General features: G+C 46.1%; 3 protein-coding genes across 3 annotated transcripts; 1 reads left to right on the forward strand and 2 right to left on the reverse strand.

The window, feature by feature from the left end:
* Positions 1-1,943: 1,943 nt before the first annotated feature.
* On the reverse strand, positions 1,944-4,384 carry LOC117852082 (uncharacterized). Its single transcript, XM_034734010.2, has one exon. It carries the CDS (start codon positions 3,846-3,848, stop codon positions 3,525-3,527), a length of 324 nt encoding a protein of 107 aa, XP_034589901.1. The 5' UTR covers positions 3,849-4,384; the 3' UTR covers positions 1,944-3,524.
* Positions 4,385-10,337: 5,953 nt separating this feature from the next.
* LOC117853236 (cytochrome P450 709B2) lies at positions 10,338-12,483 on the forward strand. Its single transcript, XM_034735617.2, has one exon. It carries the CDS (start codon positions 10,696-10,698, stop codon positions 12,265-12,267), a length of 1,572 nt encoding a protein of 523 aa, XP_034591508.1. The 5' UTR covers positions 10,338-10,695; the 3' UTR covers positions 12,268-12,483.
* Positions 12,484-22,113: 9,630 nt separating this feature from the next.
* On the reverse strand, positions 22,114-25,552 carry LOC117854121 (mitogen-activated protein kinase kinase SIPKK). Its single transcript, XM_034736414.2, has 9 exons — positions 25,311-25,552; positions 25,134-25,218; positions 24,059-24,193; positions 23,655-23,879; positions 23,366-23,548; positions 23,054-23,259; positions 22,658-22,703; positions 22,471-22,559; positions 22,114-22,401 (listed from the first exon to the last, which is right to left on the reverse strand). Exons 1-9 carry the CDS (start codon positions 25,376-25,378, stop codon positions 22,386-22,388), a joined length of 1,053 nt encoding a protein of 350 aa, XP_034592305.1. The 5' UTR covers positions 25,379-25,552; the 3' UTR covers positions 22,114-22,385.
* Positions 25,553-26,051: the final 499 nt, after the last annotated feature.

Below are 26,051 nucleotides of genomic sequence, written 5' to 3' on the forward strand. Positions count from 1 at the left end.
TTGGACGAAGATTATGGGGTTACTTTAGATTATTTTTTATAATAGCTGAGTTCGGTAATTTAGATATAGGTTTAGAGCTCATTTTTTAATATTTTCACAATGACAGTGGTGGATAATTTTTTAGAAAATATAATAGATCAATGACTATGATGATTATAGTTTACAGGATTGGTGTTTGATGTTTTTAATTTTTACGAGAATTTGTCTCTTTTTTCTAGCTTGTCTCGTGGGAACTAATGCGGAGTCTCCAATGGAAAAAAATGAGACTACATTGCTATAAAACTATTACCATAAGCTACCTCTTGTTTGTTAAATATTTGAACACAAGCTACCTCTTGTTTGTTAAATATTCAAACACAATACTTATTAGATATATATTTAATATCTTCATCCAATTGTGATAGATTTTAGTTAGAAATTACTCTATAATATTTTCATCCACATATATAATCTTTAACTTTTCACTTTGCATCACAGTTATGCGCTTGAATTTGTTTAATGAACACTAAGTTTGAGATAAATTTTAGCATAGAAATATATTCTTATCATTTTATATCCTTATAAATGATGACACACATTATGCGTATAGACCTTAATTATTATATCATATACCAATAGTGAAAGATATAGATGATTTAGAATTATATATTGTTGTATGTTTTTAATTAAGGTTATTTGATTCAAACGTAGGGTTACCTCATGTTATTTTTAATAATAGCATGTGTGGGTAATATAGATGCAAATTTAAGGGGTTACTTTAAGTTTTTTAAGTAATAGTGGTAGGTACTTCAGTTGCAAATTAGGGGGTTATTTTAAATATTGTTTATAGTGGCATAAGTGGGTAATTTGGATGAAGATTAGGGGGTTAATTTAGTTTATTTTATATAATGACAAAGGTAGGTAGGGGTTACTTTAGGCTATTTTCATAATGGCATTGGTGGGTAATGTTTTAGAAAACATAATAGATCTAATGGCTATAATGATTCGAATCTATCGATTGATAGTCGGATGTTTTGCTTTCTTATAAGAATTTCTAGTATTTCTCTCTTTTTCTAGAGTGTCTACCTAGGAATCATAGGTAGCTTCACTGAAGGCTTCAAAAGAAGTCTCCAATTAGTAATAGTAAGATGGAAGATGGAACGCCCACTGTTGGAACCTAAGGGCAAAGGTTAACTAATCACTTGAGTTTTCTTATTTACATTCCGAGAAAGTTCCAGAACATAGCTAGGGGTACGTACCAAGGAGTAAATAAAGAGAGAAGTTTCCCCCTGATCAAAGGGGCATCAAAGCGTTCACAATTCCTAATGTGTACAAACCTGTTGTAGTTCTATCTTCTATCTCTAGCAGGTGATTTATCTTCAGAATTAAGGTTTTTTTTAAAAAAAAACTTGCAGGCCGCACTGTGGAAACCTTTGCTTGAGCGTGAGAACGTAGAGCAAGTGCGATTGCAAATCCAGTGGGGATGCCATTAAACGTCTTATGACAGGCCATCCTACACATACTCATATGGTTCTGAAACACCACACAATGGCCGAACTCGTAGAAGGGGCAAAGATCGCAACATCAACAGTAATGCAAGCCAAATCAGGTGGTGATGAAGCCCATTTCTGGACCTGCTTTGGGGCTGCACACCTAGGATGCTAACTGAATTTCAGATAATGCATAGCAATCATAACCGCATAAAAGCAAGCACTTTCTTAGCTATTGTTGTCAGGAAAGCTTTAGCATTAGAATTCCTAACATCACTCTCATCCACTTCGGTTGGATCCGCCCGCTCAATGATATATAACCAACCCAGCTCCTGACAAAAATATTGGATCGTGTATTTTGTTAAGGAAATTAAAGGCTAGGTTTATAACTAGCAATGAGTGAAATTTTTTGCAGGTTCAACCCAGAAATCATGCGAATAGAGGATTATAGATCATTACTCAATAGACGCATAATACAATGGAAGAAGAGTTAAAAGAAGTATGGTCCATCAGTGTAGTAGTCGGCAGCACAATCAGCACCACAACAATAGCAGCAGAATTCATGTATATATACGGGTTTTAAACACCACACGTAGATGTGCTCCTCACTTATGTTCATAATCTAATGACGATTGATGGAGGAAGGCACCTTGCGTAGAGGGTGACATGAGACCACCGGAAAAGACCCGGTGGGGTGATTGTCCCAGCCACACTTGCTGATGGTGATCCCATCTGTGTTTTAAGCCCCTAGATTTACCAATTGTTTTGCTTTTCCGCCCCTCCTAGGTTTTAGTACTTAGCTTTTCACCGGGGTGTTGTCAGCTGAACAACTGTATGTGCTGGATGCTCAGACTATTATAGGGACAGCCAACAACCATGTTCCTCATCGCAAAAAAGATGATGGATCTTGATCATGCATGACAACCCCACTAGCAGAGCACATGGCTCGATCAGATGGCAGAAAGTTGCGCCCCTGGCGGAGTTTCGTCAGAATGATCGGACATCACAAATGGAGAAATGTGGTGGTGATAAAGACAGGCAGTCAGAATCAGCTAGCGAGCGCGTTGAATTGGTGCCACATCGTGTCTTTGCCTATTCCTAATGTACCAGGATATCGAGAGACTTGACAGATCCAGAAAGAGTGAGATAGAGAGAAAATAACATTGTTGTGACAATTTACCAAGGATGCTTCCCCTTCTACTATTTTGGTTCCATGATACTATTTGACAGCACAAAAGATGAATAATAATCAGATAAATGATAGGTAGAATTAAAAGGTTTTCCATGCAGAATATATTATTGTAGCATATGTTTAGTTAAGAACAAGGTGGGATAAGGTTAAAGACACCCATACTTTTAGGGACAGGACGATCAGTTTTCTACAAAGGGATGGAAGGATCCTAACTTTTTATTGGGTTTGAATGATGGGACGGCCTATCCCACAGTATGGGCGAGACAAAGGAAGTGGGACAGCATCGTCCTCCAGATTTAGCTACTGAAGATGAAACTACCTGCAGTTGTACAACTACTGAAAGTTACTTATCTACTGCACTCAAACTTCGCCATATACTGCATATGTATTGGGAGGGGATGATGCTATCCAAACAAAGCTCTGATTCAATTCGACTGACCAAAAGGAGAAGCGTTAGTATTGTGGCGAGGGACGAATCCACAAATGACAGAATTCCCTGTCCGCCATTTTGCATCTGTTGAAGCCACTTTGCATCTGCTCAAGTGGAGCCACAAATGAAATTTTCCGTACTGGAAATAAAGCAGATGTTCTCGTAGAGCGGTGAAAGCGACCGAGAAAGATTTGTTTCAGGTGAAATCAACAGAACGCAGAAGAAATCAGACGAGGTACTAGGCTACTACCAGCAATCCTCATAGGTCAAATCCCTGGATTTTTTTTTTACTTTTATTTATGTTGTTGCGGATGTGACTCAGCACGCGCATAAGAAGAGAAGCAGGGTGGATACTCACAACTTACAAGCAACGTTAGCAAAAGGAACACATCCAATCCACGGGCGCTGATGATGAATTCACTCTCGCACGGGATCACTTCTCGCCATGGAGGAAGAGCATGTAGAACCCACCAATAACTGTGGCCGCCGCCATGACCCAGGCCGCGACCGCGAAGCCCAGGGGCAGCATCGCGCCGATCTTCCATGTGAATGCGGCGGTGAGGGTCGCGGTCAGGAGCCACACGGCGAGCCTGGCACGGCCGCGCGCCGGGGACCCGGGCGGCGAGAGCTCGAAGCGGCGGATCGCGCCGAAGAGGAGGAGCAGGTTGAGGTGGGAGGCGCCGACGAAGGCCACCGCGGCGGGGCCCTGGTGGTGGTGGCGATCGGAGGGGTCGGCGGTGGCGGTGCTGCCCGCCATCGGGGCGGCGGCGGCGGTGGGGAGCGGGCTGGGGTTTCTCGAGGCTAGACTAGGTCACTAGAGAGTCACTCACGCGTCTCGCACCGTGCACTAACTTTTGTGACCCCCCTCAAAAAAAAAAAGTTACTTTCGTGACAGGACAGGCTGACAACACATCAGCACAGGAAGGACTGTTCAGCTTGCAGCTAGAGCATGTGATTCGCCAAAAAAAAAACTTGCAACCAGAGCTGTAAGCTACAGTAGACTTCGCGACGAAGCATTTGACAGATTTGAGCAAAGGAGCTGGACTGCTGGAGGACCCAGAAAGTTGAAGCGAAAGCAATCCAACTCGGGAGCGACTTCAAATGTAGACGCTGGGATATGGAAACTCAGCCGGCATATGGAAACGAGCAAGAACATCAACAGAGAAAGTGGCCGCCGACAAAGCCAGCTTACGTCCCTTCACACGGTTTGCACGTCGCGCTGCGCAACTAGTCGGAATACGTTATACGTGACGTGGGAGATCGATGTCTCTCCTTGTCATATATATGATGTGACTTCCATCGAGATAAATATAAGATATAAAAATGTTAAAAGAAGCACTACTTTCAGGTCAAATCAACAACATGCAGCTTGATCAATACATTAGATTTCAGGTGACTCTCACAATGTGCATATGACAGATGAAATATTGAATGATCACTTCAAGGTGACAAACTAACTCCAGGGGAAACCAACATGTTGCAGCTCAATACAATCACTTAATTTCAGGTGGATCACACCGTGCATTTCTGGACCTATAGACTACTACCTGAAACGCCACTTCAATGTTGTACAGTGTAAATTTAGGTGAAACCAACACAATGCAACTTGATTGGAACACAGAATTCCGTCAGTTGAACATAATGTGCATTACCGGAAATAAATCTACGCCGAAAATGACATCTAGTGTCAGAGAATTAAGCAGAGAGAGTGCAACAAGCATCATAGTACTTGCGTATCTGCAAACACCACACGCAGTGGTCAGATCAGATCGCTTCTCTGAGTAAAACAATAACAGGTTGAGCCCAGACCACGAAAATCATCACTTGAAGGTGACGCCTAATTTCAAGCGAAATCCAAAAGCGCAAATCAATAGAAACACTGAATTTCAGGTGGCTGACCATGTGGATTACTGGACCTATGAACTACCTGGATCATCACTTCAAAGTGACGAGCAATTTCAGGTGAAACTAACAAGATTTAAATCAACTGGAATACTAAATTTCATCAGGTGGCTCACACTGTGCATTTCTGGGCTACGGAATATACTACAGGATAACTACTAGAAGATGGCGACTAGTTTCAGTTGAAATGAGAAGGAAATCAGATGAATTAGTTCTTGTAGTTAGGTCCAATGCATAAGCATTTCAATTATTCCACATACATCATAACGTGCAAATGGATCATTGGTTTCAGTCCACGAATCTACTTGCAACAAAAACATCTAGCATCAGAGAACTAAGAAATAGTGCATCACACTTGCTAGCTCTGAGAATGTAAAAGTAATATCACTTTCTACTATTTTGATCTTATGCTATGATTTTGGAAACAGCAAAGTAGACCACCCAGATGGGAAAGGTAGGGCCTATAGTGCAGATTTTGAATGTAGATGGTCTTTCTTACACAAAATCATTGCGACAATGCTAACATACTTCTGAAATCTCACTCGGGTGCATGCCAGCTTGCTTCAGATGGCTAATATTTGCATGATAGATTTCCATGGAGATACACTATGGAAATGTACCAAGTTTAAGAGAAAAAAACGACTAGTTTCAGGTGAAATAAACAAAATGCAGCTCGTTCGAAGCACAAAAGTTCAGATGGTTAACAATATAATGTGCATTACTGGACTACATATGAAATATTGAACCATCACTCGAAGGTGATGACAAATATTTCCAGTCAAAGCAACAAAATGCAGCTAGATAGAAATAGAAAAACTTTGAATTTCAGGTGTCTGACAATGTGGATTATTGGACCCCATGAAATACCCGAATTATCAATCATTTTCAGGTGACGCTTGCAAAACTGAACTCGATCAGAACGCTGAATTCCATCAAATGGCTCACATGGTCCACCGCGTGACAAATGGAATACTGAACCAGTGAAACATTGCTCGAAGGTGGAGGCAGTTAAAGTGAGCAGGAAATCAGATGAACTAGTTCTCATAGCATTTCAATTCTCCGCATAGCTCATAATGTGCAAACGATTAGTGGTGCCACGAATCCAGATACGATAACGACGACAATATCTAGCATCAGAGAATTAAGCAGACAGCAGGGAGAGCACGTACGGCGCGCAGCAATCCCATCGCCCCTTCCTAGTAAAACACGAGCAGGTAAAGCCCGCCTCCGACGCCCGCGGCCGCAATGCCCCAGATCACGGCCTCGAAAGGCGGGGGGCCGACCAATCCCCAGGCGACGCCGACGGTGATGGATGAGGAGAGGACCCATGGCGAACCTGGCCCAGCGGCGCGCCTCGGAGCCGGGCGGGGAGTGGTGGAACCAGAGGAGGCCCAGGACGAGGAGGACGAGGTTGAGGTCGGGGAAGGCCACCTCGGCGAGGCCGGCGCCGCGGGAGAGGCGGAGGGCGATCCTGACCGCGGGGCCCATGAGGAGGGGAAGGAATGGCTCGTAGGCCCAGAGAAAAACATCAATTGATCTATGCATTTTTAAAACAGTTTTTTTACTGGTGTGAGTGTTGCTTTAATTAAATTTTACTAGGAGCTAAATGAACACTCTTTGTGAGATAAAATTTAAAATCTAAATGAAGACTTATTTTAGGATGGAGGGAGTATGCAAGAGGAGTTTCATCATCATGAAAACCCAACAAACATAGTTACCGAGTTTTAAACCTTGATAACTGTGCTATGAAATCAAGAACTGAATGGAGCCGCTTGCCCGGTTGCTCTCCGGCAACGGCGCGACCGCGAAGTGGCGGATGGAGCGGAAGAGCTGGAGTTGGAGGAAGTAGGATAGCAACCAAAAGGCCACCTCGGCGCCGTCCCGGCTCTGCACGACGGCACGGTGGAGGTTGACCGCGAGGTAGCCGAGGATGGCCAGGAGGAAGAGCCCCGAGTCCCACGGAGCGCGCGTCGCCGTGGCCTGATCGCTGTGCGAACTGGGGAGTGGCAATGGCTGAGTGAGCAAGTGGGAAGTGGAGACTGGCACTGCAGGCTTGGTGAGCGAGTGGGAAGTAGGGAGCGGAGAATGGTTTTATCATCTTTACTACTCCCACCGTTCCAAATTGTAAGTCATTCCAAGAATCTTGGAGAGTCAAATCATCTCAAGTTTGACCAAAATTATAGAGAAAAATATAAAGATTTATGACATCAAATAGATATATTATGAAAATATAATTGATAAAGAATCTAATGATACTTAGTTGACATTATAAATGTTATTATATTATCATATAAATTTAGTCAAACTTGAGATACTTTGACTCTCCAAGATTTTTATAATGACTTACAATTTGTAATAGAGGGAGTACTATATTGTGGAAGGTAGAGTTGGTGATCACGGTGGTGGTAGGTTGTGTCATGGTTATCGTACAGGTTACACGACCTTTTGTAAATTGGTTTTGGTGTATACTTGAAATACTTACGTGAGTTATGGTACAATTTTTCATTTAAATACAGACATCATGTGTGATAGTTAATCGAGTAATAGTATTTAAGAATTGTCCTGTATGAACCAATTCGGAACTCAAGAAAATGCTCCAACTTAGAATCCAATTGGTATATTATCTAATATCTCTGTAAAATTTGTGCGTTAAAAGTTCAATTTTCAAAAGTAAAAAGCATAAAAAGTAGCTGGCTAAAGTAAGGGATACTCAAAGCTTATAGATTGTAAAGACGAAACTTGATGTCATTTGTGAGGTATAATAAAAAATGAAGACACAGTAGAGATAAGAGCATTCAGGATGCATAGTGTTTTGTGCTGAATTGCCCTTTATTAGTATTCGACTATTTGTCAATTGCATATCCCATAGACGAAGTTGACTTTGATCCTTTACATGTTGTAGTTTTTTTTAGATGTTCTCGTAACGTGTTGGTATCTCTCAAACTTGTCCTGCAGGGACATGAATCCTGATCCTGGAAATCATGTTCATCATCAGCAGCACGTCCATCTATCATTTTACCGGGCACTGGCTGGCAACCGCGTCTCGGTGCCTCCCGAAACAGCCATGTGATCGCGAGCAGCGCCACACGCGCACCGCCCGCGCCGGCCGTCGTTTTCCTTCGTCTTTCGATGACGACGCGTACACCTGCTGGACAGCAGGAGGCCTGGGCCTTTGGAAAACGGAGGGCAAAGTTGCACGGGAGGAGGAAAAAGAGGTGCAAAGCTATCTCCTGCACCACGTTGGAAACAGATGCACAGGAGAGGCAAGGTGCAGGCATGCACGCGCGTCCTTAGCTTGATCAGTCCTGGATCGCACGCACGCACGCACGCATTGGTTGCAGTCGTCTCAGCTCACAGCCAGGGCCCAGCAGGGCGTTCCATGCCTGCAGCTGCAGGGAAATGCTAGCTTTTGTGAGATCTGAAGTTGGAGTCGGTTCATGTTCACCAAGCAGCGTTGAGGAAGAGCGTCTCTAAACTGATGAGAACATGGCTCCAGCAATTCAAAGGTTTTAATTCAAGTAAGCAACATGGATGTATAGTTATTTTGATGGCCTAACGGAGAGGTTAGCTGAAAACATCCATGTCAATCACAAATGATAAATAACTAAATTCAAAATTAATATAAAGGAAAAATAGCGGTTTAAGTTTGATACGGTCTCGGAAGTAAAATATCGAAATAAGGATCTATGTTAGATCCAATTAATAAATAAATAATTAAATTTGGACTAAAGCAGACTAAATATAAATATATAATACTATTGGACTCTCATATGCTATAGGAACAAAAATATCGAGCCCATATAAAATAAGAAAAATTATCTCGTAGCCCAACTTAGTAGTTAATTGGTAGCTAAACTTTAGAATAAGAAAATCCGTACAATGTGGTGGGTGAAATTATCTCGTAGTTCTATGAAAAATTCGTTTTATAAGAGGGTGTTTCACGAAACAATATCTTTCTCCGACCTTGCTCTCTTCCCTTCGCATCGACAAAAATACTATGTAGCATTTGAAATGGCCTACGTCTAGCACTATACCTGCCCGAATAGCTTCCGAGTTATTAAGACTTTGTTTATGGATGGCAACGGGCATATTGCCCGCGGGGAGAAGGTTTACAGAACCGAGCCCGCGAGGCAAATCCTGTACCCATACCCGTACCCACTGCCCGTCACGGACAAGAAGTTGTGCCCGTACCCATCACCCGCGGGCACACCCGTGCCTGCCAGGCAACCAGCCGTCTATCAGCCTTGGTCTGCCGTCTGTCAGCCTACTCGTGCTGAGGATGAAATGTTTGAACAAATACAAGGGCAAAAGTTGAACGAATGGTGTTTACTAGCCAACATCACGTATTATCCAGTATAAAGCATACTGATTCGAACAGCAGAAAGCAATCAAAGCATTAGGGCTATGTGATTCTCACTAGATAGACCATTTCCAAGAGGTACAGCAACTTTCAATCAACAGAACAATTGAAGACGAACACGAGCATGAAACTGAACAATAGCACACAAGCCTTGATACGGTTAGGTGAGACTAATATCCTTCGCAGAAGCATTCGGTCGAACAGGTTGCAGGCGTCTGCAAAGCTGTCCTATCCCACAGGCGGAAAGTCGGAAACACCTCCACGGCGCGGAAGCAGCAGCCGATCTGCGGTGAGGAGGAAGCCCCGGCGCGGAGGCGGACTCATGGCTTACGGCAGGCCAAGGCTGACAGACGGGTGGGATCTAAAGAGTGACAGTAGTGTAGTTCATGGATATATCATTCATTCATTCTACTGAAGACTGCCTACTAAACTAAATAGAGAAGGAAGAAGACTGACCAGCGGCTTGGGGTGGCGACGGGGTACCGGGCGTCGGGACTCGGGCGGCGGGGAGCGAGGGCGAGCGGCAGAGAGGTGGCGGCGGGGAGGTGGGCTGGCGGAGAAGTGGCGGCGGGGAGGTGGCGGCGGGAAGCGAGGGCAGGCGGCAGGCGGCGGGGAGGTGGTGGCGGCCGTTTGGGCGCCTGGTGCGCGGGGTACGGGAGCGGCCGAGCGGGACTGTGGGCGTACGGGACGAGAAGGATAGGAGGCACCTAGAAATCGATTATATACGGTTGCACATGTCAGGCAATACGTCGCAGATTTGCGGGCTCACATGTATGGGTAAGATATTTTTATAGACGCTAATTTTTTATCCGCGGGTACAAATTCAAACCCACACCCGTACCCGTGAGTATAAAATAGCATCCGTATTCTCACCCTACCAGGTTTTTGCCTACGGGTAATTTGTGCCCGTTACCATACATAACTTCGTGCAGCGCGCGTGAAAAGGCAAGTAAAACATCGCTCTCTATCCTAAGTCATCCTAAGTCGAAAAGGCAAGTAAAACATCGCTCTCTATCCTAAGTCATCCTAAGTCATGGATGATGTCATGAACGCTTGCAGTCTACAATTGTTGGTCATCAAGATCGCAAATTGCCTTCTCTTTCTTCCCAAAACCGACGAAGATACCATCTTGTGCTTATCGGCCCGTCGCACTCGGTAGCCGACGACCAGCTCGCCCCCTCGGTGACATCTCCGGAGCCACCAGAAAGCCCAAGTGCGTGATGGCAAACTAACTGTTGCCATCGAATGCTCCAATGGCCGCCGGCCGCTACAAATATATCGACTCCCACACGAGCCAAATCTGAGCAGCTTTGCAGGTAACATCGAGTCCGTTCACATTCCGATGGTGATGGCAACAATGGCCGGTGGAACCGGCGGCTTCGTCGGCGCTGCGCTCGCCGTGGTGCTGGTCCCGTGGCTGTGGGTGGCGCTGGTGCACCTGGCTTGGCGTCCGTACGCCGTGGCTCGGGCGTTCGCGCGGCAGGGCGTCCGCGGGCCGCCGTACCGGTTCTTCGTGGGCAACAGCGGCGAGGCGAAGGCGACGCTCGCGGCGGCCGGCGGCGAGACCCTGGACCGGAGCTCCCACGACATCATCCCGCGCGTGCTCCCGCATTACCGCGCGTGGGCGTCGCGCTACGGCAAGGTGTTCCTGTCGTGGTCCGGCGCGACGCCGACGCTGTGCGTGGGCAGCTACGACATGGCGAGGCGGGTCCTCGCCGACAAGGCCGGGCTGTACGTGAAGCCCGACCCGGGCCCGGCCATCCTGGCGCTGCTGGGCATGGGCCTGGTGTTCTCCGAGGGCGAGGACTGGGCGCGCCACCGCCGCGTCGTGCACCCGGCGTTTGCCATGGACAAGCTCAAATCGATGACGGGCGCCATGGCGGCGTGCGCGGGGGAAGTGATCCGGGCGTGGGAGGCGCGCGCGGCGGCCGGTGAGGTGACGGTGGAGGTCGGGCGGCAGTTCACGGAGCTCACCGCTGACGTGATCTCGCACACGGCGTTCGGGAGCAGCTACCGGCGGGGGAAGGAGGTGTTCGCGGCGCAGCGGGAGCTGCAGCACATCGCGTTCGCCTCCATCAACGGCGTCCGCGTCCCCGGCATGGGGTACGCGCCGACCAAGGCCAACGTGCGCCGGTGGCGGCTGGAGCGCACGGTGCGGGACACGCTCATGGCCATCATCGGCGAGCGCCTCGCCGCCGCCGGGGAGGCCCGTGGCTACGGCACCGACCTGCTGGGCCTAATGCTAGAGGCCAACGCCGCCGGCGCCGGCGGCAAGAGGGCGATGAGCATGGACGAGATCGTCGACGAGTGCAAGACGTTCTTCTTCGCCGGGCACGACACGACCGCGCACCTCCTCACCTGGGCGATGTTCCTCCTCGGCACACACCCTGAGTGGCAGCAGCGGCTCAGGGAGGAGGTTCTCCTGGAGTGCGGCGGCGCCGGGACGGCCCTCCACGGCGACGCCCTCGGCAAGCTCAAGCTCGTAACCATGGTGCTATACGAGACGCTCAGGCTGTACGGCCCGGTGAATATGATCGCGAGGGTGGGCACGGCGGACACGGACCTCTCCGGCGTGGAGGTGCCCATGGGCACCATCCTCACCATCCCGATCGCGATGCTGCACCGCGATGAGGAGGTGTGGGGCGCGGACGCCGGCGAGTTCAACCCGCTCCGGTTCCGCGACGGCGTGGGCCGGGCGGCGGCGCTCCCGGGCGCGCTGCTGTCCTTCTCGTCGGGCCCGCGGTCGTGCATCGGGCAGGACTTCGCGATGCTGGAGGCGAAGGCGACGCTGGCGATGGTCCTGCGGCGGTTCGCGTTCGAGGTGGCGCCGGAGTACGTGCACGCGCCGGCCGACTTCCTGACGCTGCAGCCCCTGCACGGCCTCCCCATCGTGCTCAAACTCTTGGACTCCTAGATGCAGTCTATACTATACTTGCGAACCAGCTTATACTATCTAAAGCGAAAAAAAAATTGTCACCTTCTTTGAATCAAACATATATAGTGGGGTTGAGAGATTTGCTGAATGCTGGCTGATGCATTTGCTTGCAAAAAAAGGCATAAGAATCATGTACTAGGATTATGGAAAATTAAATTCCTCATCAAGTAAAGTCACCACTACTACTTTGAATCAGCAATGGTCCATGATTTGATAACAGAAGAGCTAGGTCTCAACTCACTAGTCAGCCAGAGTTGTCAGCGATCGTATAGAGAGCATCTGATGCAGAAATTTGTGTATAATTAAGTTAAGTCAGGATCAGCTAGCGAAACATTGTCCCTTGAGCATTGGGGATGAAATCCTAAATGCATGCAGCTTACGAACGATTTTTTTTTTTTTGCGTACTTGGAAAATGTAAATTTTGACAGTTCCATCGAGTAAAAGAAAAGAGAGATGTACTATGACTGCGAGAATACAACCAATGCCACTGCTCTTTCTTGTACTTCTAGTCCTATGAAATGATTTTAAATATATATGTATTGAGAAGTTTTTACACAAAGGATATATCTGCCTATTGGAAACCATCGTTACCATTATTAGCTAACAAAATCCTGAATTTCGGATCATGCATGTGTCTTCTTGCCCCTTGGTAGCTGATGCTGCCATTTCGCATATACTCTAAAGCTTAATACGGGTAAAAGAAGAACGGCATTTTAAGGTTAAAGTGAAACCAGCAAAACCGCAACTCGAAATACTGATGATTTACGGAAAGATAGAGACTAATTTCAGGTGAAAAGCACAAGAAATCAGATGAATTAGCCAAAGCATTGTTGCATCCTTTGGTATCTCTGGTCGTCGTCACTTCTCCTCCCCTGGCGCGTGCAGCATAGCTATATTTCAGCGTACACAACTCTCCTCAGGCGGACAGCGCTTAGCCAGGTAGCAGTAGAGCCCAACGGCGTAGGCTGCGGCGGCGACCCAAGCCAAGATCGCGTGAGGCAGGGGCACCAAGCAGCTGCAGAGCGCGAGGCCAGCGACCGTGTGGTAACACGCGCCGAGCTTGGCCCAGCGCGCGCCGCGGAGCCGATCGGCGCAAGCACCACGAGGCGAGCGAGCAGGAGCGCGAGGACGAGGCTGAGGAAGCAGACGGCGCCGGAGGCCACCCAGGCGTAGCGGCTGGGGGCGAGGGCGACGGCGGAGGCGGCCGCGGTGCCGATGAGGGCGGTCGACGAGAGGACGGCGCACGCCAACTCCATGGTGGGCGCGCCAATGGTGGAAGGATCGCGGCGGGGAGTAGAGGAAGGTCAGTGAGCTTGGGCCTTGGGGGAGTGGGGGTCTTGCAAATGCAAGCTGCTGATTGCCTCCTTCACACTCGAGGCAAGTAGTGCTATATAGAGAGAGAGACCTGGTGGATGTAGCAGGGATAGAGGACGCTCTCAGAAAAAACATATGAAGCCATGGATCATATCTTCTCATTATTGATCCCTGGCCGTCCTTGGTAGTGGTAGTTGGCTTGGTAGCTAATGCCTAATGGCATGACTACCTCACACTGGCTGTCGCGTCAAGACATCCCCTAGACGAGAAACGGCAATGGCAGCCGTGTGATCGCGAGCAGCCTTCCTTCCGAGGACGGCATACAGGGCTGTGTAAAGAGGCCAGGCGCCAGCTACGACTCCTTTGCTTCTTTGCAAAAAACGGAGGCAAAATTACGCGGCAAAAAAAGGAGAAAAGGTGGAAGAGCTATCTCCTAATTTCCCCGCTTCCAGATTTCATAACAAATGCACAGGAAAAGGTAACGGCGCGTGCACCCGTTTCGATCGTCACAGTGATGCGTGATGTGAGTTCGAACTGGTTCTGGTGTGTGGCCATGTTCTGATGCATGTTCACCATGCAGTAGCTGACGGATGACCATGCTCACCAGACTGTGTCACTGTGTACGCTAAGCACGTTGTCCGGCCAACTAGATCAGAGCTATATGCATGATTGCTCCAATATGAGCCATGTCTGCTTCTTTGCAAATTAAAACGGAGAATAAAAAGGTGGCAAGATATCATATATGTTTTGCCGCGCTTCCAAAGGAGATACACAGGAATAGCTACAGCGTGCACACTTGTGTGAGATATATAGATGGCCAGATGGGCCAGGCTCACTGGGCGGCCCGAGGCCCGGCACTAGCACGGCCTGGAATGAGATGAATAGTGCCCAGCCTGGCCTGGCACGATGCGTCGGGCTGGGCCTGGGCCACCTCCCTGGCACGCTGGGCCAGCACGAGTTCGACACGATTTTTGGGCTAGCCCGATGCAGCCCGACGGCGTACTGGCAAGTCCACACACACACACACACACACACACATATATATATATATATATATATATAAAATCATAACTCTTTACCTCCTCCCCACCCCCAACATCCAGGCCAGCAGCCGCCGCCCCTTCCTTCCTCTCCCGCGTGATGCCTCCACCGCCAGGGGCCGCCGCAGCCGGGAGGGGTGCCCTCTGCTGCCGGGGTCCGCCTCTGCTGGTGCCTGGCCCGGCACTAACACGATTGTGCCCGTCGTGCTAGCGGGCCGACCCGGTCCAATAAAAAGGCCATCGGGCTAGCTTGGGCCAGTAGTTCGGCACGCAGTGCCGGCCCGGCCGGCACGAAGAATCCTTTGGGCCTATTAGTGCCTGGCCTAATAGTAATGGGCCATTCCGGGCTAGTGCCGGGCGGCCCATTTAGCCATCTATAGTGAGATATGAAGGTAGCAGGAAGCGCTGCAACTTGTCGAATTGATGATTCACCAAGAATCTTCGAAAATGGGACGATGAACATGAACTTGCTGCTGCATTTTTTTTTTGGAAAAAGGCTTGCTAAACTTTGCCTGTTGGCACTTGGCGGGTGCGTACACTGTAAGGATTTCGCACGAGGATCTTGCTGCAGTAAACTAGTAAATAATTATGATCGCAATTAGGTAGCAGGTTTATCTGAGTGGAAATTCTCACACAGGTAGCAGCCTGAGAGAACTCAAAAATTCAAGAATGCCTCCACTGACATGAAGTCATATACTCATATGCATGGCTCATGTGATTTTGTTAAAAAGAGGAACACCTAATTTCAAGTAAAATCGACACAATAATGCAACTCGAAACACTTAATTTTAGGGGGCTCACAATATGTATTGCATCATATCAGACCAATGAAACACTGAAACATTCCATATCTAGTACTTGAACATGGTGGCGGATTACAGGTGAAATGCAAAAGACATCAGACGAAATAGTCCAACACGTAGACAGACAGTTGGACATTATTACACTGGGAGATCACAGTGTAGGTGCAACAGAATAGGTGGTATTAGTCCACGACTCTACCATACGGTGGTTTCATACAGCAACACCATTAAGCAAAGTGCATCGTACTTAGTAAGATAGCCACACAGGCAGCAGAATTACTGTTTCATTCTCTCATGATCTGGTCACTCATCATGCTCGCGAAGAACGAAGACAACGTAGAGGTAAGCGGCGACAGGCGGCGCGGCGCCCAGGACGCAGAGGAAGGCCACGAAGGACAGGGAGTGCTCCGCGCTGGCCTTCCAGCTGAAGCCGGCGACGAGCGACGCCGCGAGGAGGGACACGGCGAGCCCTGACACGCGGCGCGTGGTCGAACCAGCGAGCGGACAGGGCGAGGATGACGATGTTGACTTAGGCGAAGGCGAGGAAAGCCACCGCGTCGGCGCGGTCGTGGACGGCGCAAGCGTTGAGGCCGATGATGACGGTAACGCCGACGAGGGCGGTGTAGAAGGACGTGCCGTCCCATGGACGAAGGCGATCGAGGGTGGTCGCAGCCGGCGCCGCGACGGGGGCGCCGCCGGTGTGGTCAGGGGAGGCCTTGGGGCTCGCCATGGGCGCTGGCTCTGGCTGATGCTGATCACGGTGGAGAGTGGCTGTGTCTCGCTGAGCGGTAAGTGGGGGCTGAGGATGGGGAGCTGGGGGTTTTATAATCCGAGTCCACAAGACAAGATAAGCAATCAAGCATACCTTTACTGGTATTGAGGGGTGTTTGTTCCTGTCACATCGGATATTTGATACTAATTAGAAGTATTAAATATAGGTTAATTATAAAATTAATTGCACAGATAGAGGCTAATTCGCGAGACAAATCTATTAAGCCTAATTAATCCATGATTTGACAACGTGGTGCTATAGCAACCATTTACTAATGATGAATTAATTAGGCTTAATAGATTCGTCTCACGAATCAGCCCAGGGCTTCTGCAATTAGTTTTATAATTAGCTCATGTTTAGTTTTTCTAATTAGTATCCGAATATTTGATGTGACAAGGTTAAACTTTAGCGCAAGATCCAAACACGCCCTAATAAAGAGTTAATGGCAATGAGAGATCCTACTATATCTGCTGGTGGTTTCTGGTTGTTCTAGATTCTACCATATCTTTATAGTCTACTCCGTAGTATAGTAAAGAGGAAGTTGGTTGTCACAACTCACAAAGGCTGTCATCTTTGCCTTGGTTTTCACAGTTTTATGTAAAATTGATTTTTACACTGTAAACTAACTGCAAAGGATAATGTACGGAGCATGATTTATCACTGCACATGTCATTATTCTTGTGGCTTGTGATATTGATAAGGGTGGGATATGGATTTTCTACAATTGTTTTTTTATAATAATGAATTAATGAGAAGTATTTATAATTTTTTTGAACTAATGAACTCATTTCAACACAATGTGATGAAAAAGATATGTGTTAGTCTAGTGTGTGATGAAAAGATTATTGCCACAAGTCACTGTCAAAACTTAGAAAATTAAATTCCCCCAATTCAAACTTCACTTGGATTTGTGTAACTGTATCTAAAATATATGTGTTTGAATGGTGAATTTAATGTTACATTTTTTTAAAAAAAAAAAGGTAAGTTGATATGGCACATTGAGTCGGCGACGTGCTCCATGCCGTAAGCTAACGAGAAACAGGAGCAGGAGGCCAGGAGGGCTTGATATAGGATTGCTCCGATTCTTTGCAATGCAGCTAGGCCCGTGCGAGTGCTCACGTGGTTGCACTCAGTCACTCACAGACAATGGGGTGAAAAAATGAAAACCGGCTGCAAGTAAACAGTTAAAAAAAGAAGATTGCAAGTAAACTCAGATAGTTTTTCTGACTTCTCAAAGAAGAAGAAAAAAAACAGTCCTACTGCCATGTGGGCTGCTATGCACTATAGCTCTCTTCTATGATCTTTGTTTATGCAATTTTTTATTTTTATATTTATTTACGATTTTGCAGAAATAAATAGTCGAATGAAAAATTTGCAGAAATAGACCTATGCTGCCGTATGAAACGGCGGTAAAGGTGCATCGCCGGTTGAAACGGCAGTAAGGGGTGGTACCGCCGGGTGAAACGGTGGTACCTTCCCGCATACCGCCCCCCCCCCCCTCCCCCACCCCAAATCTGGCGGCACAGGATGCAGTGGCATGGGGTCAAGGCTGTTCCGCCACGTGATTTGGTGGAACTGGCGTGTTGCCGTTTGAATTGGCGGAAGCAGGCCACTTCCGCCAAATGAGCCGGTGGGGCTTCCCCTTATAAAAGGAGGTACGTGGCCGCCCCGGGCTCTCGCCCAGTTCATTTCCACGCACTCAGCCAGAGCTAGAGCCGAGCCAGGCAGACCGAGAGAAGAGTAAGGGAGGGAGGGAGAGGAGAAGGAAGGGAGGGAGAAGGGAAAGAAAGAAAGAAAGAAAGAAAGAAAGAAAGAAAGAAAGAAAGGAGGGAAGGAAGGAAGGGAGCGGAGATTGAAGGTTCGTTAGTCGTTTCATTAGAGGTATTTTTTCTAATCCCCTAGTTTAGTTAGTGTAGTGGATAGATGTAGTAGTAGATAGATCTAGTAGTTAGTTTAGTGGATCTGAGATATAGAATAATGTAGGTCAGTTAGTGTAGTGGATTTTAGACATAGGAAAATGTAGCTTAGTTAGATTAGTGAATTTAGCTTAGGTATTTAGTTGATAGTAAAATTAGTTTGTTGATTTATGCAGATTAAGTTTAGATGAATTTTATTTGCAATGGCAGGATTATATTATGTATAGGTATTCAAGATGTAGTTGTTTATGGGGTAATTGGAGTATTAGATTTAGTTTTGTTCTTGTCGCTGTATTGACCCGCTGTTTAGGGTTACATTGATGTAGTAATATTTTGTAATGGCCTATCATAGTATCATGTATATTGATCGGGTAAAATGAAATTAATTATTTCGTAAGATTGGACCGTATATTGAAATGTAGGTGTCGTTCGAGTTAACTAATTTAAGTTATTGAGAGTAACTTGCACTGTTCATGTCGTGTGTATTGGTAGACATATCGGAAAGTTTATATTTCCAAGTGTTCTATGGTCCGAGGGAGGTTAGATATGGTCCAAAAGGGGTAGATTTGAGTGGATTTCAGTCTTTCTGCAAGTATTTACCAAGAGCAATAGAGAGGACTTGGGGAGGCATATGCAGGTGGCTTTGTAAGGATTTCGGTCTTGATAGAGATCAAGTGGATGTGTTTGTTAGGGCTGTAGTAAAATGACAGCCTGACATAAACTTTTAGGAGCTGATCCCGCTGGAAGGAACCCAAAATTACCGAACTTATATAAATAGTTGCACAAAGCGTGGTTTACCGCTCATATTGTATGTTCAAGTGTTCACGAAGCCTTGGTCTAACAGTCAGATGGAAGAAGATGTGGGAGATGCTGAAGTTGAAGTCGAGGAAGGTGTAGAGTACTAATGGGCAAAATGAAAAAGTTTATGAAGATGGAGCAGAAGAAGGAGACGCAGAGAAGAGTTACATATTGCGATATTATACAAAATTACATGAAAAATAACTAAAAAAAATTAAAACAGAGTTACAACCAGTTCAAACGGCTATAACTCTGCTATAGCTGTTTGAACCGGCTATAGCATCCTAAACCCCGCTAAACCCAACTAAACCTGGCTAAACCAGGCAGTGGGAGCTTGCCGCCACTTGAAATGGCGGGAGACCACCTACCGCCGTACGAAACGGCTAAAGCAAGCTTCCGCCGCTTCGTACGGCGAAAAATGCCTATGCAGCGCTCCAAGCCTCCTACCGCCAATCCAACCGGTGGAAGCGGATCTACCACCATTTCGTACGACGCCATAGGTCTATTTCTGCAAAATTGTAAAAAGAATATCAAATAAAAAATGTTTATTTGTGCTTCTAGGCCCATCTTCTCTTCTCAGGACGTGATTCCGAGTTTCTGGCCCACTAGGCCGTTTAGAGCCTCCGTGACACCATTGGTCAACTCAGAAAACCTATCCATCTTCCGGAAGGTAGGAAGAGATTGAGTCTTCTGGTGTTTGAGATTCGTGCAGTCCCTGTGGATCGCACGATCTCCTTCGTCCTCTCACGATATCCTTGTCCTCCCTTCCCCTCATCTCACATCGCCGCCTGGGGAGGTTGGGGATGGAGCAGCTCGCCGGAGGGGTGGGAGGTGAGCGGGGGCGCATGTTGATGCTCATTATTGATACATTTTTAGTGCCATTTGAATTGTGTTTTCATACATATTCTTATTCTAACCCACCACTTGACACCTGAAATAACCTTATATTCGCATGTATGTTATGTTTTGGACCATATTGCTCAATCATAGGAAATACGACATAAATGAAGGGTTTTTCTACAAGTTGGATTTGGGCCCGAACTTTGCTGGACCAATTCACCGTCCAAATGAGTCCACATTCGATGAACCATCATTCCAGATGACTTAGAAGTGAAGTATGTGGTGATTTGGCAAGACTTAGAAGTGAAGTATGTGGTGATTTGGCAAGTCAATCTCATGGTCAAGCTAAGGGAAACCCAAGATTGGAAGCTCAGAAGGCCCGCATAAGTAGCAGATCTTGCACAAGGTATATCTCCCTCGTCCGGACTCCGAATGGGGCGAATTTAGTGTCTAAATTGCATGGCTCAAAAAGATCTACAACTTTTGTGTAGAAAGTTTTGGCGTTTGAGGCCGGGAGGGTAGAGAACTCGCCTAGACCGATCGGCCCAGCGGGCCCGAGCTGATTAGCCTAGCTCGTTTCTAGCCCCGATCGACGTGATCTTTGCCCCACGGTACCTCTAGACTATAAATATTCCTAATTTTCATCAGCATATGGAATCCATCTACCAGAACTCGACGAAACCTAGGGTATTCACCAAAGGGAGTTGACAGCCGCCGCAAGTCTTTAGAGTTGTCTAAAAGATGGCTTAGGCTAGACTAGCCGCCATGGCCTCCCTGCGCGGTTGTGCTATGGTGGAGATCAGGAGCAGGAGCAGATCATCGATGGTATGAACTCGGAGGTGATGATCTAAATACATCTATTATATAATCAATGTTCTTCATGCCATCCAATCTGTTAGCAACTCATTGCCTCCTTCTATGCTTTCTGCCTATCGTGGATATGCTTGTTCCTAGTCTAGTTCCGGATTAGAGTATCTAGAATGATTGGTGTAATCATGGTGATTAGATCTAGTATGTCGATCCTTCATGATAGTTAGACATGTTCACCTATGTTCGTACTCTTAAACTGCCTGCGTGTAGGGTGGGGATTTTCGGGAGGTTGACCGGATGTAGTAGTTTAAAAATTGTTTTGGATGAGATGCATGATTTGCTTGCTTATTAGCCAGATCTACAACTAGAAGATGATAGGTCCTTGTTACCCATGGTTATGCTATCTCATATGAATATGTGGATGTGATCAATCTATGCTCTATCATTCATATATATTAGGTTTACCCTTCTTATGCAATCCATGCTTCATGTTAGGATTAGATCCGTTGAGTTAGATAGAAAACTCTAGTTAGTTCCTGCCGATCCACGGATTGATTAGCTTTGGACGAATACTCTAAGGAAAAAGCTACGATGATTTATGCTCTTGCGGTTCACAAATTGGTGTGCTAACTGCTGTAGGCTCGACGGCGAGGTCACCGCCGGCTGCGGGCGGTGGTCGAGGCCGGCGGACTTAGGGTTAAGGTTAGGGTTAGGGGTTCGGGTTTCGAGAGTTCTAATAGCCGCTAGCCTTAGAAGAGGAGGAGGTTGGCGGCGGCGGCAGGCCCGGCGGTGGTGGCGGTTTGGCCGGCATGGGAGCGCCACTGGCTGGGCGGGGCTAGACAACCAACGAGCGGTTGCCGTTAGAAAAGGTGGGGTGGAGGATGGTAGTGGATGGTGGGCGAGCGGCATGGCAGCTGCCGGCCGGGGTGGTGGAGGACGCGGCGAGGGGGGGGTTCGCCGTGGAAGGAAGGGAGAGGAGATTAACGGGCGGGAGGTGGGCTGAAAGTTTCATGTTACACAAGATTGGCGCGCCTGCAATAGAGCTGCAGAAGGCGACGCCAAACAATACGAATGTACAGGCTCGAATACTAGAGAATTCAGAATTTTTAGCAGGAAAGGCAAATTATGTTGTCCCGGCTATCTACAGAATCCCATCAAGTTTGCAGACCAAGAGAAATTTGGACTGATATTTTCTCATGCCAATGATAACAGAGATCGATCCTGTTACTGCAAGTTCAAGTAACTCAAGTGTTAAGGTCAGAAGTAATGCATTACAAGAAAACAAATAAGAGAGGGCAATTGTGCTATACAGCAAGGCAAGAATACAGTACTAATTGATCCTAGAAAGTTCGTGTAAGAATTATCTGTAGTGATGGAACCAGCCACAAACTTTTGCCGCTCGAGATAATACCAGCCCATTACACACCACAAACCTTGTCCAGAAAGGAAAAAGAAAATGGTCTCACTTGTCGTCACATCATTTGCCAGAGGAGAGGTAGTTTACAATATGATTTCTCATGGACTAAATAAAATTAGCTCGAGAATGACCCTAGTATATGTATGTCATATATGTATAGTGATGGAACCAATCACAAACTTGACACAGACGAGATCATTACAGCTCATTACACACACCCAAGCCTTCTCCAAAAAGGAAAACAAAAAAGAAAAACTCAGAAAATCCGCGTCAGTAAGCTACAGCTCTACACCTACACGTCATGAATTTCCAAAGGTTTTATCAGTCCTTCCAGCAGATGACACCACATGCTTGCATTCAGTTGTCTTGCCTAAGGAGGACAGTGATTTAGAGTTGCCTGGAACTGTAAAAGAAACTGTGTCACTTCTGTGCGCAAATGGATACAGAGAAACGATAAGGACATTGTTATTACTTGAAAGTGGCGAGGGGAGATCCTGCGGTAGTGAAGTAAGAAGCAAGGTCTACATGCAGGTCATCATACATGCTCAGGTATGGATGGTTCTGCATAGAAGAAAACAGGTAGGGAAGAGTAAGATAAGTGGTTTAGTGCAAATGATACCTGAAATGACATGAAGATGTGAAGCCATTTCTTCACTTACCAACAAGGCTTGTGCTGATGACCTATCTTTAGCATCCTTCTGGGTACTGAAAATCCACAACGAAAATATACACATCAGATAATAGCCTCCTCTGAACAGATCACATAGCTGAACAAATCCACGGATAGAGAACACAAATATACAATAATAATAGATGGAAACAAATGATCTAAACTTTATTGACGTTACCTTCTAGATACTTTTACATGCATATGTAAAATACAAAGCAGGCAATTCGACTTGAGCAACAAAACCATGAGCTAGAGAAATGGCGGAAGCCTCTACGATGGCATATTAAATTACGTTCATAATTACAAATGAAAAAAATGCTAAAAAGTAGCTTAATAACAGGTAATGTGTCTATAGACACCATTGGAATGGAGCAGTATGATTTACCATGCAGAGATGAATGAGCAGAATTCTGGTGAAAACTGGTCCGATGGTGCAGATGGTGGCGGTTGATTAACAACAGCTTCGAGGAGTTCATAAAAGCTATCACAGGGAGGAAACGGAAAATTGCCGGTTGCACATTCCAGTATTACTAGGCCCAAACTCCAGATATCACTCATATAACCATGTTTCTTTGCATTGATTCTTTCTGGCTGTCAAGAACAGGAATCTTGCTTTCGGTCATCAGAACAAATAAAATGCACAGTATTTCTCGCCAAACTGGAAGACACAATTGTGAGCTGAAAAACTTGCACTCACCGCCATGTAGTAGCGCGTGCCAATAAATGTATCCCTCTGTCCAGAGGAGCTAGAAATAATGGCACTTACACCAAAGTCTGATATTTTTACTTCACCCCTATGATTTATCAATATATTTGATGGTTTCAGATCTCTGTGTATAATGTGCCTCTCGTGATGCAAGTATATCAGTCCTTTTAGTATCTGCAAAAGAAAGGTGTAGTTTCAATTATAAGGTTCATGTAGTGCTAATGTAGCAATTTAGTTGTAGCAGAGAAATGATGTGTAGCTTCTGCCACATGTCACTGGCCTGCTTACAGATAGCAGCAAGGTAGTCCTCTGGAATGGTTTTAACAGTCTTCAGGAAATCTGAAAGGGAGCCACCGTCCATGTATTCCAAAACAATAGAAATGGCACCATTGAAATAAAAACACTGATAGAACACAACAATATATTGGTACTGTGTTGACAAGTTTATTTTCAACTCCTTGGCAATCTGTCTGCGTATACTATCCTCAATATTTAGTTGAATAACCTGCAAATACAATGGTAGACTGATGGAGATAAAGACCCTTTACAAAATTACAACAGTTTGTAGACGATTACACGAAACAGATACAATGCAGAGATCATTGCGAAAACTCTTAACTTGTATCTAGTAATAAATTGAAAAGAACCACATGCAGAATCAGACAATGAATGCCTCGGAAATACCTTGAGAGCAAAAAACTGCCCGGTAAATTTGTGGCGGACCAATTGCACATTTCCACTGCTACCTTTCCCGATCACTTTGATTACATCTAGATCATCTAAGCTCAATTGACTATCCAGTGGCTCTATAGGAGGAGCCTGAAGAACATTTTGAGCAAGTCAGTAGGAAGAATGTGGGAACAGTATCATAAACTTTTACCAAATTAAGTAAAAGAGTACAGCAACCAACAGTGACATGAGACAACATTTTTTCCCACTATAAGCAAGTAAATATCACAATTCGGAATAATTCAGCAGATGGATACATCATCAATGATTCCCGTAGGCCCAAGCATGTGCAGATATTTGTAGCTAGTGCCTTATTTGTGTCTCACTCATCAAATCGGAAAAAGACATCAAGAGCCACAAAGGTACATATCGTTTTGCTTAAATCAGTATCTTAATCAGATAAACCAATGAATGGAGTCCCACTCATCAAAATGAAAAAAAGGCATCAATAGCCACAAAGCTACATATCGTTTTCCGTAAATCAGTATCTTAATTAGACAACCAATGGATTGATTCCCACTCATCAAAATGAAAAAGTCATCAAGAGCCACAAAGCTACATATAGTTTTCTCTAAATCAGTATCTTAATTAGATAATCAGGGGACGGAAACAACAGTATATGCTACTGCAGAACTTTTTCTCGAAGTTGTTATAAAAAAAAGAAACTTTTTTAAGTAAAATGCTAGTATCGCATAACTTTTCCCAAAATATCTGCAAGTTTGCCAACTGCTTATATTGCCGTGAATAAATATAAGAAACGCGACGGAATTATCACTGGGCAACATCCTAATTCCCGGAGACAGGGCGTTCCAAATTCCATGAACAAACAGAGCTCAACGACAATTTACTAAAATGTGACTCCTATCTGACTATCACTACCTGCCAAGCCAATCACATCCCAATTGCTTACTCCGTTCATCTCATCATCAAGAGAAACCATTGCAACAGCCAATTTCATGATCTCGGTCTTAAGATTTCTAAGCGGATGATGCAAAGACGCAAATTTTAATCCTTAGTCCAGGTGGTTTACCTCGCCTCCCTCGCTCTGCGGAACTATGCGTAGGCCATCCTTGTTGACGAGCAGATCCCCGTCCCTGAACGTCCCGCTGTGCGTCCTGGCCGGAACCCAAATCCCAACAACACCGGGAGATAAACCAGCCGAACAAGAAAGAACCGATAAATAAAGCGAGGGGGAGCTGAAGCCTACAGGAATTTGCCCATGGTGGACTCGGGGGGCGGCAGGGTGAGCTTCATCGGCTTCCGAGGCGTCGCCATCGGAAGTCCGGCGGCGGCGGGCTCTGTCACCGGAGCTCTGAGGAGCGGCGGGGGGAAAGGAGGGGCGTCTGACGGGCTGGCTGTACAGAGCTGGTGCAGCCGTGGAACTCGAGTTCTTGCCTTCTTGGTCGTCCCTGCGAGGGAGTGGTTGGCACCTTCTGTCCAATTCTTATTTCGTCTCCTTTTGATGCTCTACTTTTCTGCATTTGTGCTTACTTTTCCTTGCAGTATGTTGCAGATTTCGGTCCCGTTTGGTTACTTTTACTTATTTTTAGCACGTGTCACATCGAATGTTTAGATACTAATTAGGAGTATTAAACGTAGACTATTTACAAAACCCATTACATACGTGGAGGCTAAACGGCGAGACGAATCTATTAAACCTAATTAATCCATCATTAACAAATATTTACTGTAGCAACACATTATCAAATCATGAACTAATTAGGTTTAATAGATTTGTCTCGCCGTTTAGCCTCCACTTATGTAATGAGTTTTGTAAATAGTCTACGTTTAATACTTCTAATTAGTATCTATACATTCAATTTGACAGGTGTTAAAAATAAGCAGGGAAAACCAAGCCGATTCTTCTCAAATGTGGTCAGATGTGAAAGGGCCACATAATTGGGTGCCGGCACGTGTGTGATTGGTCAATGGCTCCATGCCATTGAAA

This window comes from Setaria viridis, chromosome 4, assembly GCF_005286985.2.
Source record: "Setaria viridis chromosome 4, Setaria_viridis_v4.0, whole genome shotgun sequence".
Lineage (NCBI taxonomy): Eukaryota > Viridiplantae > Streptophyta > Magnoliopsida > Poales > Poaceae > Setaria > Setaria viridis.